The 16,202-nt window shown below is 37.2% G+C and overlaps 1 protein-coding gene across 6 annotated transcripts in view; it reads right to left on the reverse strand.

Annotated features, from left to right (window-relative positions):
• Nucleotides 1–16,202, reverse strand: part of sema5ba (sema domain, seven thrombospondin repeats (type 1 and type 1-like), transmembrane domain (TM) and short cytoplasmic domain, (semaphorin) 5Ba) — a 364,937-nt gene that overhangs the window by 95,671 nt on the left and 253,064 nt on the right. For all 6 annotated transcript variants that reach the window (XM_030125702.1, XM_030125703.1, XM_030125704.1 and 3 more), the window contains exon 9: nt 12,073–12,358. In XM_030125702.1, coding sequence (XP_029981562.1) covers nt 12,073–12,358 — 286 coding nt within the window. The remainder of the gene's footprint in view (nt 1–12,072; nt 12,359–16,202) is intronic.

Here is a 16,202-nt window from a genome sequence, read left to right on the forward strand (position 1 = left end):
AGTTTTTAGGCAATGAAAAAAAACTGTTCTACTCAGTCCCATTGAAGCCCATTGAAGCCCATTGAAGCCCATAGATGCCCGGCATCTACGAGCAAATGCACTGAGCAGAGATCGTGTGAGAAAACAGCGCACCGGGAATGTATGAGAAGTGAACAACATCGAGTCTACTGATTTGTGATAAAGCTGATTCTGAACGAACTCATCTTTGAGATAAACGTGTTCTAACACATTTGTCGTCAATGAAATGTCAACACAACCGTACATATTTAACCATTTAATTTTTGTAATTTTAGGGGAAGCCGGGCTTCCCTTGCAGACTATGAGAAATCACCACTGAATATTGTTAAACATAACTTAGAACAAAAAGATGTCCCATTTTCCCCTTATTTCTATTATTCCAAAATCCATACATGTTTTAGCTCCAGTACATTCAACCACTTCAATTATAACTTATCATTTCCATTTAATTTAATTCTGGCCTCAATAGGGTGATATATATACAGTCCATTTTGACCACATTTCCATACATTTATCCTGTTTTACTTTTAATGAAAAGGACCGTTTCTCCATTACATAAATTTCATAGATTGCTTTTAACCAGTCTTCGTGTTGTGGTGCATCTGGTTGTAGCCACTTCCTTGTCAGAGTTTTTTCCCCTCCAATAAGTAGTAATTATTTGTTAATCTGAGCTTTTATGGACATCTTCATGATCAATAAATTAAATACAGGAAATACCTAATGTATACTGATAAACTGCAAAATACAGTGGATAATATTATAATAAATCATGATAAATCACTTAAGAAAGTTAGATCTAGAAAAAAAATTCCTTTGGGAACTGACACAAAAGTAGCACTGCAAAAAAAGGGTGTCTAAAAACAAGATAAAAACACTAAATCTGAGGAAAAGATACTCAAAACAAGTGAAATATCTGTCCATGTAGCAAGATAATTTCACTTGACAAAATTTCTTCAATTTAAGATTGTTAAATCTAGAAATAAGCTGGTGTCATGTGGATAAAAAGCCGAAACAATATTAAACTTTTGCGGAATGAGATAATTTCATTGTCGTGTGTAAAAAGTTTCTATGTCTATAAAAGAGTGTGGTAATGTCAACAAATGACAAGTTACTATGACAAAACAGCCCTGTGTAACTTCCTGTATCTGGACTGCAAAAATCCAAACCTTACCAAGTGTATTATTTTCATTTCTATTCAAAATATCTCATCACACTTAAAATAAGACAAAATCACCAAAAGAGTACATTTTCAGTGAGATATAACAACTTATTTTTTGACAACAGATCTTGAAAATCTTATTTCAAGAAATCTTACCAAGATAATTTTCACTTGATCCACTGGCAGATTTTTTTTTTTTTTGCTTAATTCAATTTTTTTTTTTTTTTTTTTTGGTTAATTCAATCTTTTTTTTTTTTTTTTTTTTTTTTGCTTAATTCAAGATTTTTGGCTTAATTCAAGATTTTTTTTTGCTTAAAGCTGTGGGAGACTTTTGTGACCAGTTTTTCATCAAATCTGTAAAACCCCAGTCATAGCCTAAGTATCACGAATCTGTAAGTCTTTCTGTGATTACTCACCTGAATCTCACGATGAACAAGTTTGAAGTGCCATCCACCATAAACAAACCATGTGTTTACAAACAGAGCCGGGAGGTAACTCGGGCATCTTCGGAACTTTGTCACGATGTGCACTGTGGGAAATGGAGGATTGCGCAGCTGCCTGCAGCGGCCGCTGCCTGCAGCAGCAGCTGCTACAGACACAATATAGAAATGGCAGTAGCTCCCTTCCCTCTATGCATATTCCTCCAGCCGTTTCAGCCGTTTCCACGTCATGTTTGTTTCATCCATATAATATCGTATGGTTGTGCTGCTTCTGCAGCTATCACTGCCAGGCAGCTGCGCAAACCTCCCTTTCCCACAATGCATGTCGCGACAAAATTCCGAAGATGCCCGAGTGACCTACGGGCTCTGTTTGTAAACACATGGTTTGTTTATGGTGGATGGCGCTTCGAAATTGTTCATTATAATGCAAGAGGTTCAGGTGAGTAATCACAGAAAGACTTATAGATTCATGATACTTAGGCTATGACTGGGGTTTTACAGATTTGATGAAAAACTGGTCACAAAAGTCTCCCACACTTTTAATTCAAGATTTTTTTGCTTAACTCAAGATTTTTTTTTTTTTTTTTTTCTTAATTCAAGCAAAAAATCTGCCAGTGGAACAAGCAAAAATTTCTTGATAAGATTTTTTGAAATGAGATTTTCAAGATCGATTGTCTAAAAATAAGTTCTTAAATCTCACTGAAAAGTTGCTCTTTAGGTAATTTTGTCTTATTTTAAGCGTGATGAGATATTCTAACTAGAACTGAGAAAAATACACTCAGTAAGATTTTGATTTTTGCAGTGTGGTTCAGTGGAGGACCAAACATCTACAATTTTGGTTTGGTTTAGGTTAAAGTGCAGAGACCAAATTTCCCTGCGGAGATAATAGAGTGAGTTAACCTTCATGCTTTTACTGCTGCTGTAGTTTGTTTATGTTACAGAACTGTGTGCATGGAAAAACTTGGCAGCATAAAGATAAGGTGGAAAAATATAGAGGAACAATATAAATAGTTCTGCATTACATATTTGTGATGCATCTGTATTTTACATTTCTTTCTGTAGAAAAAGGACTAGGACTAATAACATTATTTCTGAAAATATAAGGCAAATCTGAGATGGTCAGTTGGGAACATTTATGAAATTTGATGATTTGTTGTGGTTTTAATGTAATTTCATGGTGAAACTGAAAGTGCAATAACCGTTAAAGTTTCATCATAAAAATGGATGCACTTCTGACAGCTGATATTTATGTTTATGTAGTGCATAGCTATTTTCATGCTGCGGGTAAAGGCTCATCATTCTCTCCTTACTGGATAAACAGCTGTACATCGCTACTGTTTTGTATTGGAATGCATGGAAAGCACAAAAAGATGAACAGATAATTAATTTCTTGTGAGATTAAGGAGAAAAAAGTAGCCAATTGTCCTATCTGAAAAGTGCAGACAGTGATTTGCATTCTTTTAATAATTTATCACAATTTGTAATTAGTCAACTAATCACTTAATGAACTGTTTGAGCACTCGTCTGTGCAGATATGAGACCCTTCAAGAACTCCTTAAATGAAGAGGTCAGCAAAGTCATCCCAGAAATAGATAAGGAGGCTCATAATTAGTAAGTAATGGCAGGTTAGACACCTCAGCGGGAGAATCTCACTGCAGCTCCAATGACAGACGGACTCTGCCAATAAGGGCCTGGAGTTAATTAAAAGACCTGGCCGTGCTCTGAGGTCTCAAGTGTCCTTATTCTGGTGGAATGCTAAACCCTGTGCTCCATAGCCTCCTATGGTGGCTGCACGGTTCAGTACTATCATAACAGTGGTGATTTTTATTGATTAAACTGTTGATTTTCCTTTTGGAATTGATAAGAGGTGGAACTGCAATGAGCACATAGAAGCCACTTTATCATATGTTCTGTGACTTAAGGATAGAGTCACCCAGTTGATGTCACTAAACAGTAAGTCAGTCAGGGTAATTTAATTACCATACAAACACCATTACGGTGTAAAAAATATGGGCATTCATTTTCTATCATCCACGTTTTTCATTTTGTTACCTTTACCACATTTTTCTTCTACACAGATTTAAATTATTCTATCCTGAATGATGTTTTCTTGTTGGAGTACCCATTTACTGATTCATTTTGGTTGAAAAAAATTACCTCTGTTGCCATCTTTGGTTAGGTTCTGTCTGATGATCACTCACACTGAAATAACAGTCGCATGAAAGAGTACAAGCAACAAAAGTGGCCAAAACTAACAATTTTTTTTGGCAGATGAATACAGTTTTTTTCCTACCATTTATGTACACACTCACATTGCTCCAACTATTGTAACTGATGAAAAAATTGTTTATTTTAAGGATGCTTGGACAATTTATTTCTTACTGAACTTCAATGTTTACTGTGAATACTATTAATCCTGTTGCATATGTTATCGTAAATAGGTACCTGTACACGACACAGAATCTTCATGCCCTTATGATGCTCCTGGGGGATATCTGAGTTGAATCCAATCATTCAGCTCCTTCAGTAATCTTACTATAGAGTTAATCCATAAACGACCCAGTGCTACATTTGTGTCAGTTCCCAAAATATTTTTTTTTTCTATATTCAACATTTCCTAAGTGATTTAACAACACCATTTCCTATAAAATAATCCTCTGTATTTAGCATTTTTCTGGGAAAAATCTGATATTTTTCAATATTTAATTTACTGGTCATATAGATGTTCATAAAAGCTCAAATTAAAGTTAAGGGTTAAGGGCTTTCTTAAGTGCATTATCACCATTTATTATAATGTTATCCTCTGTATTTTGCAATTTATCAGTATAAATCAGGTATTTTCCAATATTTAATTTATTAATCATATAGATGTTCCTAAAAGCTCAAATTAAAGTTGCGGGTTATATCAGAAACAGAGAAAACTGAAGAAAAAGTGACTTTTTAGTCAAATACATCATTAACTGAACATAAAAGAAATGTCTCCATCCACTGTCATTGATTGAACTCCATGGGTTTTACTAATTAATCAATGTTTTAGAAGATGACAATGTTTGCACGGTAACTACAGAGCCTTTGAACGTCCAAATGGGTCATATCTGATGACCATGAAAAGATGACAAACTATATTTTACACCAATTATTTACATATATTGACAGAATTAACAGATCAACAGGTATTAAACAGTTTAGATCAGTCGATGATTTTGGTCGGTGGTGGATGTTTGGGTTTTTATGGCTTAAACATACAGTGCATGCATAGATTTCAATGAGACTCCATGCTTTTTCATTTTAGCACATCACAGGAGCCCAAAAGGGGTCAATTTGAAAGAGGAGGTCGGTCTACTTAATGGAGGCCTGCCCACAGTGAGCACATAGAGAGGATAAATACTCTGTTCCAACTCTTTCCTCTCTGTGTTACAGCCCTGAACTCCTGGGAGCAGCTGTAAGCCTGTTCAATTTAGGCCAGACAGATGGAGACAGTGTTTCTGGTGATTGCATTTACATATCCAACCCCAATGAGGGAGGTAGGTTTGGAAGGGAGGATCGACGAACTGCTTCCAACTAACAAGGAGGCGAGGAGGGTGGAGACAAAGGAAGATGGACAAAAGCTTTGGAGCTTACTGATTTTACTCATTACCCCTCCACATTCTCCAATTCCTCTTGTCTCTCTGTCACTAAAGATGGTGGCTACAGGCCAACGGGAAATGGGAAGCAGGCTTTTGGTGGCGAGTATGGGCAGTTAAACAGGTGAGCGAGCAGAAGGTGGGAGGCAGGGTGCAACTTCTCCCCTGACAGAACACAGAATACATCTGAATAGCAATGACCAGGATGGCAGCCTCACACACAAGCTCAAGAAAAGAGCCATTCCTTTCGCAATCAGTCTCATCATCTTTGTCACCCAAGTACACACACATGAACACACCAGCTCTGAGCTAACATGAATCAGTGCCACATGCACTATTCGTATCTAATCTGAACTGCACAGCAGATCTGTTAGTTTTATGTTTTATGCTGCTGTGTTTTGTCAGTATAGACCATTTCAGTGTTGGTAAACACTGATGGCATATTTTGTGGGAGGGGCTTAACTGGTGGCAGAAAGTGACAGTTGTGGTGTCAATACACTACAAAAATCCAAATCACACCAAGTGTATTTTTCTCATTTCTAGTCAAAATATCTTATCACACTTAAAATAAGACATAATCACCTAGAGTAATTTTTCAGTGAGATATAAGAACTTATTTTTAGACAAGAGATCTTGAAAATCTTATTTCAAGAAATCTTACCAAGATAATTTTGACTTGTTGCATCAGTAGATTTTTTTTTTTTTGCTTGAATTAAGCAAAAAAAAAAAAAAAATCTTGAATTAAGCAAAAAAGCAAAAAAAAAAAAAAAACAACCAAAAACTGCCAATGGAACAACTGAAAAATATCTTGGTAAGATATCTTGAAATAAGATTTTCACGATCTATTGTCTAAAAATAAGTTCTTATATATCACTGAAAAGTTACTCTTTAGATGATTATGTCTTATTTTAAGTGTGATGAGATATTTTGACTAGAAATGAAAAATATACATGAGGTAAGATTTTGATTTTTGCAGTGCAGTACATGGAAGCCGATGTCTGGAGCATGAAAATCAGGACAGAAACAGAGTAATGGGAGGTACAGAGGCCTTCTCCGATTATTTTACTGGTCTGTCAATGAGAGACAAGGTGTCTTACAAGTATATGTTAACCATTAGGAGCGGGGTGAGGTTTCCTGATCCATACTCACTGTCAACTCAGCGGGTCACAGAGCTAACAAAATGGCTGAAGCTACAGTGGCCAGACATCTGTTTATATCTTGTTGAAAAACCCAGCGTTAACACAAAAGAAAAGTTCAAGGCATACGAGTCCCTTGATGCCTATAACTTTGTTGCACCGGACATTTTAAGGGTGAGAATACAGCGGTAATTCGCACAATTTACAGGAGAAAAATCACATACGCAGCCATCGGTACTGTTTGAAAAGAACTCATTGAGCCCGTGCCATTTTTTATTAGTGAACATCCTCTTTGACCCTTCAGTTTAAGAGCACAAAGAATACATAACAGGTTGGAATATATAACAAACTTTGTACTTTGCAGTCATGTCCAGGATATTGAATACCCAGATTTGTGTGATGGTTTTCGTGTGTTGAGGACTGATGTGCTGCCTAGTCAGCAACAAGGACATAAAACTCAGTTTTACAAGACGAGGGCAATCATCGACAAGTCGACCAACTCTATACTGACAGACCAACTGCACTTGCACGTCTGGGTAAGTGTTGTTTAATGTACATACTGATATGAAATGGACACTGCAGAGCCCAGAATTCCAGATGATTTCATCAGTCCAGTCCGTCCGTTTAATGGCCTCTACCATAAGTGTCTACAGTTTGCCTAAAAGGGCATCTTTAACGATATTCGGTAAAACTAAAGGTTGCTTTTTTTTAGCATTTCTATTCTGACACCCTACAGCACAACAAGACATTTATCCTCGTCTTTTTTCTCTATTCTCTCAATTTACCTCTGTTGATATACAGTATTTTTTTGCCACCAGAGTGCGTGCGCAACTGTGATGACATAGACCGTGACGTCAACTCTGAAGTGGTCTATAGACTAGGGCCACCATGACACCTCCCACTGAATTTTGTACCTCTGTCATGAAGCCATGAGTTTGTGTTTTGGCCATTTTTGGAGCCAAAAATGACCATACACGGACAAAAACTATGAGATGGCAGAGTGCAAGGGGTGATGGGTGAGCTAATGCTAATCTTTACCTTTACTAACACTGTAAACCATCATCAGACATTCATGTAAAATTATAAGGATGGTTTAGTGAGTCTGCGTTACAGGTGAGCTATCTGTCACACAAACCATGCTTTATTCACAAAACTGAAATTCAGAAAGTCTGACTCAGTGGTTAATTGACCTGTCAATTACAGCCTCATGTAAAGTCTTATTAAAGGTGGGGTAGGAGATCTTAGAAAAACAGTTCGAACAAGCTACATTTTGAAAATGCTCAATTACTTGAATTAACTGAACATAAACCAAGTGTGTCCATCCACTGTCACTGATCCAACTCCATGGGTGTTACTGGTGAATCAATGTTGTAAAAGATGACAGTGTTTCCACGTTCACTACGGAGCCTCTGAACATCCAAATGGGTCATATCTGATGATGATTTAAAGATGACAAACTGCATTTTACACCAATTATTTACATGGACTGATAGGATTCTATTCTATTCTATTCTATTCTATTCTATTCTATTCTATTCTATTCTATTCTATTCTATTCTATTTTACCAGAGATAAAAAACATCAGAGAAGTTGTAATCTGTGCACTTTGCCAGTCAGCATTCCCTCCCTATAATGAAGTGTGTAACACCCCCACCTGGAGCAATCAAACAGTGGAGGGAGTACGAGTCGGTCTGTGTATGGCGGCAGTCTGAGAGCTGCATGGATCCACAATGATCATTAGCAGCAGCAGGAGAGCTTTAAACTCTCTGTATAGGTGAGACAATGTCACAGTGGCAGTCCTGACGAAGTGATGAAATCTGAGGTCTGATGAAAAGAAGGTGAAGTGTTTTGATGCATCTCTGTTATCACTGCACCTCCATTAATATTCTTGTTTCTGAATGAACTCTTGAGCACAGATGTTATTTGTTCAAAGCAGGGGTGTCAAACTCATTTTCTTTCAGGGGCCACATTCAGCCCAATTTGACCTCAAGCGGGCCAGATATGGAGCCAAAATCCCGCTTTTAATGTTTGATATTGAAAATAAAATTTCGCATTGAAAACACACCCATTCAAAAACACATCAGAATGTAAAAAAATAATGAAAAATAAATAATATAACATTTAATGTTCATTTTTTAAACTTCAGTGAAATGTTATCAATGCCAGTCCCTGTTTTGATGTCATTACAATTTGTTACAATACATGTTTTCAATGCCAATGTTTCTTTTTTCAGTTTCAGGGTGTATTTTCAATGCAAAATTTTATTTTCAATATCAAATATTAAAGTCGTCGTTTTGGCTTCAGTGAAATTATAGTATAATAGCCTGTAAATAATGACAACCTCAAGTTTTTCTCTCTGTTTTAGTGCAATAAAAACATTAAATTATGAAAATATTTACATTTCCAAACTATCCTTTCAGAAAAATAAGAAATTTTACAAGAAAAATAAGTGCGACCTAACAATATTATGCTTCAACTTATCATTTATACATGCGCATGACACCCAATGTTACACAAACATTTGGTAATAGTCATAATATTGTTAAAATTTTGGAGTTTGGAACTAAATTAAGAACAATTTGTACAATATTACGTCTCAGCTTATTATTAACACAATTTACAGAATGCAGTGGGTCTACAAATACATACAACATTTAGGATCAGGCAGAATATCGTTAAAAATGCACTTCATTTTCTTTAGACTTTTCAGGTTGCTCATATTTGTTCAGGTTATTCACATTTTATTATGAAAAGATAGTTTGTTAATGTAAATATTTTCATAGTGTAATGTTATTTTTTCACATTAAGACAAGAAAAGAATTCGTAGTTATCATTATTTATAGGTTATTATGCTATTATTTTACTTGAGGTCAAATTGGCCTGTATGTGACCCCTGAACTAATACATATTCGACACCTTTGACTGTTAAAGCTATACCTACCGATCTGGCATGTCTCACAGCACTTACTAAAAATTTGAAGATGAACAAGCCGCCTCCCTCCGAAGCCTGCCCACTTCCTCCTGCCTGAGCTCTGATGCTCCCCTCCTCACCTAACGCAGTGGAAAGCGGTCTGGTCTGTGGATCATTGTCTTCACTGCACCTCATCACCTACAATAAATTCTCCCACATAGTCAGCGCACTGTGCCATACTGTGAGTGCCAAGACTCTGCGCGTTTGAGGTTTCATAGTCCATACATTTATTATCCTACATCATCCTACATTGTGTGATACCAACTATGTGTACGCGGAGTCCGCATGATCGTAAAAATTGAGCTTTGTGTGGACGTGTCTGTGGAGTCAAGTACGACTCCTGGACTTTATCTCCACCCTTCATTCACCAGACTCTGACTGCTGTAATCGGGTTTTTCTGTTTGAGTTCTATCCATTCACAGCCCTTGACAGGAGGAACAGTGTGAGTGAAACATCAGATTCAGAGGTACTGGAATGGGATGTGGGACGGCGGTAACAGACAACTGACAGGAGGCTCAGCCAGGCCAATTATTTTATTTGGACCGAATAAAATGATTGGCCAGACTTTTATCAGGAATATATGAGAATTAAACATTTTGATGTTTCAATACCTGGTGGATTTCTTTTACATTTTAGTTTGACACACGCTTATTAGGAGCATTTTAAGATGACAGAAGAAAAGTTTAAAAATGCCACATCATACATTCATTCATTTTCTGAACCCGCTCCATCCTCACTAGGGTCACAGGGGTCGCTGGAGCCTATCCCAGCTACTTATGGGCGAAGGTGGGGTACACCATGAACATGTCACCAGTTCATCACAGGGCTGACATATAGAGACAAACAATCACTCTCATATTCACACCGATGAGCAATTTATATTAACTGATTAACCTATCAGTGCATGTCTTTGGATGGTGGGAGGAAACTGGAGTACCTGGAGAGAACCCACACAGACACAGGGAGAACATGCAAACTCCATACAGAAAGGTCCCACCCCCATCGACTGGTGTTGGAATTGAACTCTTGCTGTGAGGCACAGGTGCTATCCACTGCACCAGTTGCTTTTGTAATATCTATTTAAATTGTACAGAGATTTTGTGGACACCATGAATACTGGAGCTGTGTCACCCCCACCAAGTCCTACAGCATAGCTTTAGTATCTTCAGTGTAATTGCACTTCCTAAATTCATCCTGCGGGTCAGATTGGACGATTTTGGCCCATGGGCCACATGTTTGACACCCCTGGTTTAAAGGGACTGTGTTCATTTTCTCTATTTTACAAGGTTAATGTTTACAAGTTGATTTCATTTAAATAAAATTGCATAGAATCATACTCTATATAGCTTAGTTCAAGAGGATGTATGACAAACTGTGTAGAAACGCTCTTTTTCATAAACCTAGGAACAGGTTTCACCTCCAGGACTCACACAGAGCTAATTTAGGAGATAAATGTCACTATAAATGTTGTTTCACGCTGCAAGTATTCTCTCAGATGTACTTTTTCTAGCAGAATTATAGCCAAATATGCCAGGTACAGATGCTATATCAGGTTTCAAATGAGCAATATGTAATCAGAGATGCCTCATATCACATTTGAGTTATGGACGGTGTGTTAACTGATTCTATAAACTTTGGAGAGATCTGTACTAGGGTCGAATACCAGGAAATTACAACTTTGCTCTGCCAGGAATTCATCAATCTACTCCCCTTTCTGGGAAAAAAAACCCCAGCTGCAAACTTGTGAAACTTAGTAAAAAACAGTCCGAGTGTATGTACTGACAAAAGACAGAACCTCCAAAGCTTATTAAGACAAATGTGTGTAGAAAATGAGGAATCTGTGAAAAATGCAGGTGGTTTATCAAGTAGTTTCATCAACTATAGATGACTGCAGGAGCCTCAAGCACATTATCACTGAATGTACAAAAACATGAAAAGACACCAGAAACACCTACAAATCTGTAGGGTTGACAGGAAAGGAAAGGAAAGGAAAGGAAAGGAAAGGAAAGGAAAGGAAAGGAAAGGAAAGGAAAGGAAAGGAAAGGAAAGGAAAGGAAAGGAAAGGAAAGGAAAGGAAAGGAAAGGAAAGGAAAGGAAAGGAAAGGAAAGGAAAGGAAAGGAAAGGAAATGTGTTGTTCTCTTGAAAAAAGCATAATCTTATCACAAATGCAATGTGTAAAATAAAATAAGAAACATCTTTATGTATAAATAGTTGTAGTTCTGAACTTTTTTGTGAGTTAGAAATCCCAGTTCAGGTAAAAATGAAATAGTCTTTCAAAGCATTGATTTTAAAAATCCAAATACTTGTAGTTTTTATCTATATAATTAAATACTTTATGCCATTATCCTTGAACACTGTACTGCGTTGCTCAAATCAAATTCTATTTCTAAGATAAAATACAATTTATATTTACAAGGAAAGTTAGGTTAGGTGTTATTTTTAATTAAAATTTTGGCAAGGAATATGTTATTATTCATAGCCTATTATTATTATTATTATTATTATTATTATTATTATTATTATTATTATTATTATTATTATTATTATTATTATTACTTTATTAGCGTAATTGATCCTCAAATGAGTAGTGTTTGAGTATTGATATATCACTACCACAGAATCGATACCCACCACTACTCCCTAGACTAGATGCCTTATTGTATATAATCCTTGCTAAGCTTGTCTCCACAGACACAGTGCTTCAATCTGCTGGTTTGTACTCACACATTGGTCGTGAAGATGCCATAGATGAGGTCTTGCTCTGGTAGATAGAAGGTGCTCTGCAGCTCATTGTAGTAGAAGGGGATCTCTCCGGAGCGCGAACAGTTGAGCCTTGCCTTCATGAACGTGGTCCAGGTGTCCTCCAGGAGGAAGCGCCCACCGATGTCATTCTTGCAGACTCGTGCCACTCGGGAGTAGACCGTCTTTCCACAGTCGTGTTCCACTGCGTTCTCCCTCAGGAAGAAAAAGGTGAAGAGGCCAATGTCGTAGGCTGAGATGAAGTGGGGCTCTGTCGGGAGGAGGGGGAGGATGATTACATGGTGACTTCAGGGAAGCAGAAATATTTGCAACATTTATCTTCTGGAGTGGCTCTGACCCTTATGCTGCTTATATTGATTGTAATAAAAACTTGACTGTTTAGGAAGGTCTGCAGAAAAGCATCAGCTACAAGCTTCAATGTCAAATGTGTAAATAAGAAACTGTGCAGAGGGAGGAGATAAGGATAAAAAAGCAGTTACTAATAAATCTATCTGATGTTTTGATGGTAAATCCATGGGGCTACGTCTGTTTAACTGGGTGCTTGTGCCACTTTTATTGCTGTGGGTGACATAGCAAATGATTAATGGGTGCCCCAACTCGGTCTGTTATCAGGTAAAGCAGACCGCATAACACTGGGACCGGGACATTACTGTCATCCATTGTAAACACATGACACATCACAAATACTCCAGACAAACCTGCAAACCTCCAGACAAAAACAGCCTGGAGTTTTAAGTCCATGATAATCTGCTTTATAACATACTGGACTGATTTAATACCCATGAGCATCTGCAACACTTTGGGAGGAGTGCTAAAAGATTAAATGGTCACTTCACCCAAATCTCCCCAACCATATTTTCTCACTTACCTCAAGCTATGTCAGGCATTTGGCTTTTAATCATCTCACATTTGCAGGATAGTGATAAATCATACCTTATATATTTAATCTTGCATTCCTCTTAGGCTTTATGAGCGTTTAAAAAAAATATTCTTGCCAAATGCCATCCATTGGTTGACAAAAATATAACAAATCTAGAATCAAATGTCATCAATCAATCAGTTATTCTCGTATCATTTGAAATATTTAACCCTCTGACCCATTATTCCGGGTAAATGGGCTGCTGTGAGTATGTGCTTGTGTTCCTTTTCTTCAGTGGTTTTGCTTTACTGTGTTTTCAGCAGTGGGGGTGCTAGCTTGAATGACACCCTCTGCGAGATACACGTTTGTTGCCGTTAGTGGGGTTTTGTTCAAAAAAGGTTGCGAAACACCGCATTAAACAATAGAAAACCATTTCACATAGTAATACTTTTTGCAGTGGCTACTGCCACAGTACTGTGACACGAAATATCGGTTTATCTATCGCCACAGAGCCAATAAAATGTTAGCATTTGCAGGGTGCGATTTGTTGGCGGGGGGGTCAACCTCCCCTCTTGTTTTTACATCCCTACTTCTACTCGATGAATTTCATCCTCTGGGGGGACAACCAACCAACTGAAATAACAGGCAGGTTGTGACAGTTTTCTTACACCTATATCCTACATTACTGGCACTAACATTCACCTAAACCGAACTATCGGCAGTATCAGAATTCACCAACGTCCTCATGCACTGGGGCACTGTAAAGGGGGGGTAAATGTGACAAATTCCTGGGGCCCAGCATTTATGTGCCAAGTGGATACAGGTTAGAAGTTGTGAAAATTTCTTGTAAGATCTGCTGTATAAGAAAGGAATAGAACCCAGGAGTTGGACCTTGAAAGTATGTAAAGTTTAGTTATGTTAGTTATGGACTGCACCCCCACATATATAACTGCTGCCCCCCCCCCCCCTATTTTTTTTTCACAAATCGCACCCTGAGCGATTGGCTATATCCCTGATTGGCTATAGTACAAATGTACTATAGCCAATCAGGGATACCGTTCCATCAACTCATTAATCTCTTGTTGCCACAGTACTGTGGTCATATATGGCATATACTTCAGTGCATTCTTTTGTACATTTTACTACCACAGTACTGTGGCAATTGATGAAGAAACGTCAAACTAATGACAGTGTATAGTATAGAATAGGAATTATTGTTTTAAATTCTCTATATGTTGTTTTATGGTGTTTTTTGCTCTGTGCAGTCAGTGAGAGTGAGGCTGGAGAAGGTGGGCGGAGCTACATCTCAGATGTGGCAGTGTGCCGTGTGACTTCTTAGTTCTGTGTCAGTTCAGTGCTGTGGGCCAAATTCTGCACTCTGAATGTTGTCCCAGTGACTGATTTATATCAATGTCGGATTTATCTACTGGCACCCTTGCCGCTGTTTAAAAATCTTCAAAAAAAAAAAAAAAAAAACCTAAAAAAACCTCGACCAGGAATTGACCCCAAGTCTTTCGCGTTGCAGTCTGATACATCAGCCCAAAATGTCTATTTTTATAGCAAGCATGTTATACATTTCAAAAGTGACAAATCTGAAGTGGTAATAGTGTATTTTATTTAAGTAGGTTTTGGTTTCATCACACCAAAGTTTGTTTTGTTATAGTTTTTTCCTCTCGTTCCAGGGGGATTCTTCACACTGAAACAATGAAACACAGAAAACACTTCTTTGCTGCTGTCACTTCAATTCTCCTCTGAGACCCATTTTGTGTAGTGCTATCACACACTTTGGCACATTCTTGTACATTTACATAGACCCAAACATAAATGGAGGAATAAACCCTAAATTCCGACCAGAAAAAACAGGGAAAAAGGGAAAGACACTATAAACACATTCACAAGCATACAGAATTGACACAGCATCCATGACAGAACATGCCTCTGGGACTAAAAACGCCTTTTACTAGAGAATCTTCTTCTGAAAGTGTGAAAAAAGCGCCGTCTGCACAGCATCCGGAGAATTCTAATTCAATGTCCTATTTATGGATAAAAAATGAAGCTACAGGTGAAGGCAAACATGAAAACAAATGATGCAGAGGTTAGCAGAACAGCTTATGTATTCATTGTTTCACTCGAATGATCATAGTATTAATGCTTTACAAATCCTAAGCATCAATGGAGCAACAAAAAAAAAAAAAAAATGGAACCACTAATACATTTTTTCCCATTTTACTACCAACCACCAATCAGTTATTCTAGTATCATTTGATACATTTAACCCTTTAACCTCTGGGTCATTATTGCAGGTAAATGGGCTGCTGTGAGTATGTGCTTGTGTTCCTTTTCTTCAGTGGTTTTGCTTTACTGTGTGTTTTCAGCAGTGGGGGTGCTAGCTTGAATGACACCCTCTGCAAGACACCCCTTTGTTGCCGTTAGTGGGACTGTGTTCAAAAAAGGTTGAGAAACACTGCATTACACAATAGAAAACCATTTCACATAGTAATGTTTTTGGCAATGACTACTGCCACAGTACTGTGGCACAAAATATGTGTTTGTCTATTGCCACAGAGCCAATCAAATGTTAGCATTTGTACTAGAGCCAATCATGGATACTGTTCCATGAACTCTTTCGCCTCTTGTTGCCACAGTACTGTGGTCATATATGGAGTATACTTCAGTTCATTTTTTTGTGCATTTTTTTACCATAGTACTGTGGCAATTGATGGAAGAAATGATAAATTAGTAATAGTATATAGTATAGAATAGGAATTATTATTCTAAATACTCTATATTTAGGGTAGGCATAAATAAGCTGTTGCTTCAGCCTACGCCTTTTCGCCCATGCTTAATATAGAAATCCAAACTGTATGTATGTATATATCGTATTCTGTTAAATGGACAAATAAATTATGAATGAATGAATGAATGAATGAATGTTTATTTCAGTTAAATACAAAATACAAAACACATACATATAAAAAAACCCAACAAAACAAAACACCTACATATTAAAAAAACAAACAAACATAAAATTAACATATTTTGTGACTGAAAAAGGAAGAAACTGAAGCTGGAGGCTTATTTCTGCTTCTCCTATTTACATCCTTAGTCCATGTCCACACCTTAAGTTGCAGCAGATAAATACTTAAACTTAAATTATACTACATTCAGTGTAATAAGTTATTTTGTAATCATATTACTTTCATAGCCCTTCATAATTTGACCAATTAAATTCTTT

Source organism: Sphaeramia orbicularis, chromosome 21, assembly GCF_902148855.1.
Source record: "Sphaeramia orbicularis chromosome 21, fSphaOr1.1, whole genome shotgun sequence".
NCBI classification, from domain to species: domain Eukaryota; kingdom Metazoa; phylum Chordata; class Actinopteri; order Kurtiformes; family Apogonidae; genus Sphaeramia; species Sphaeramia orbicularis.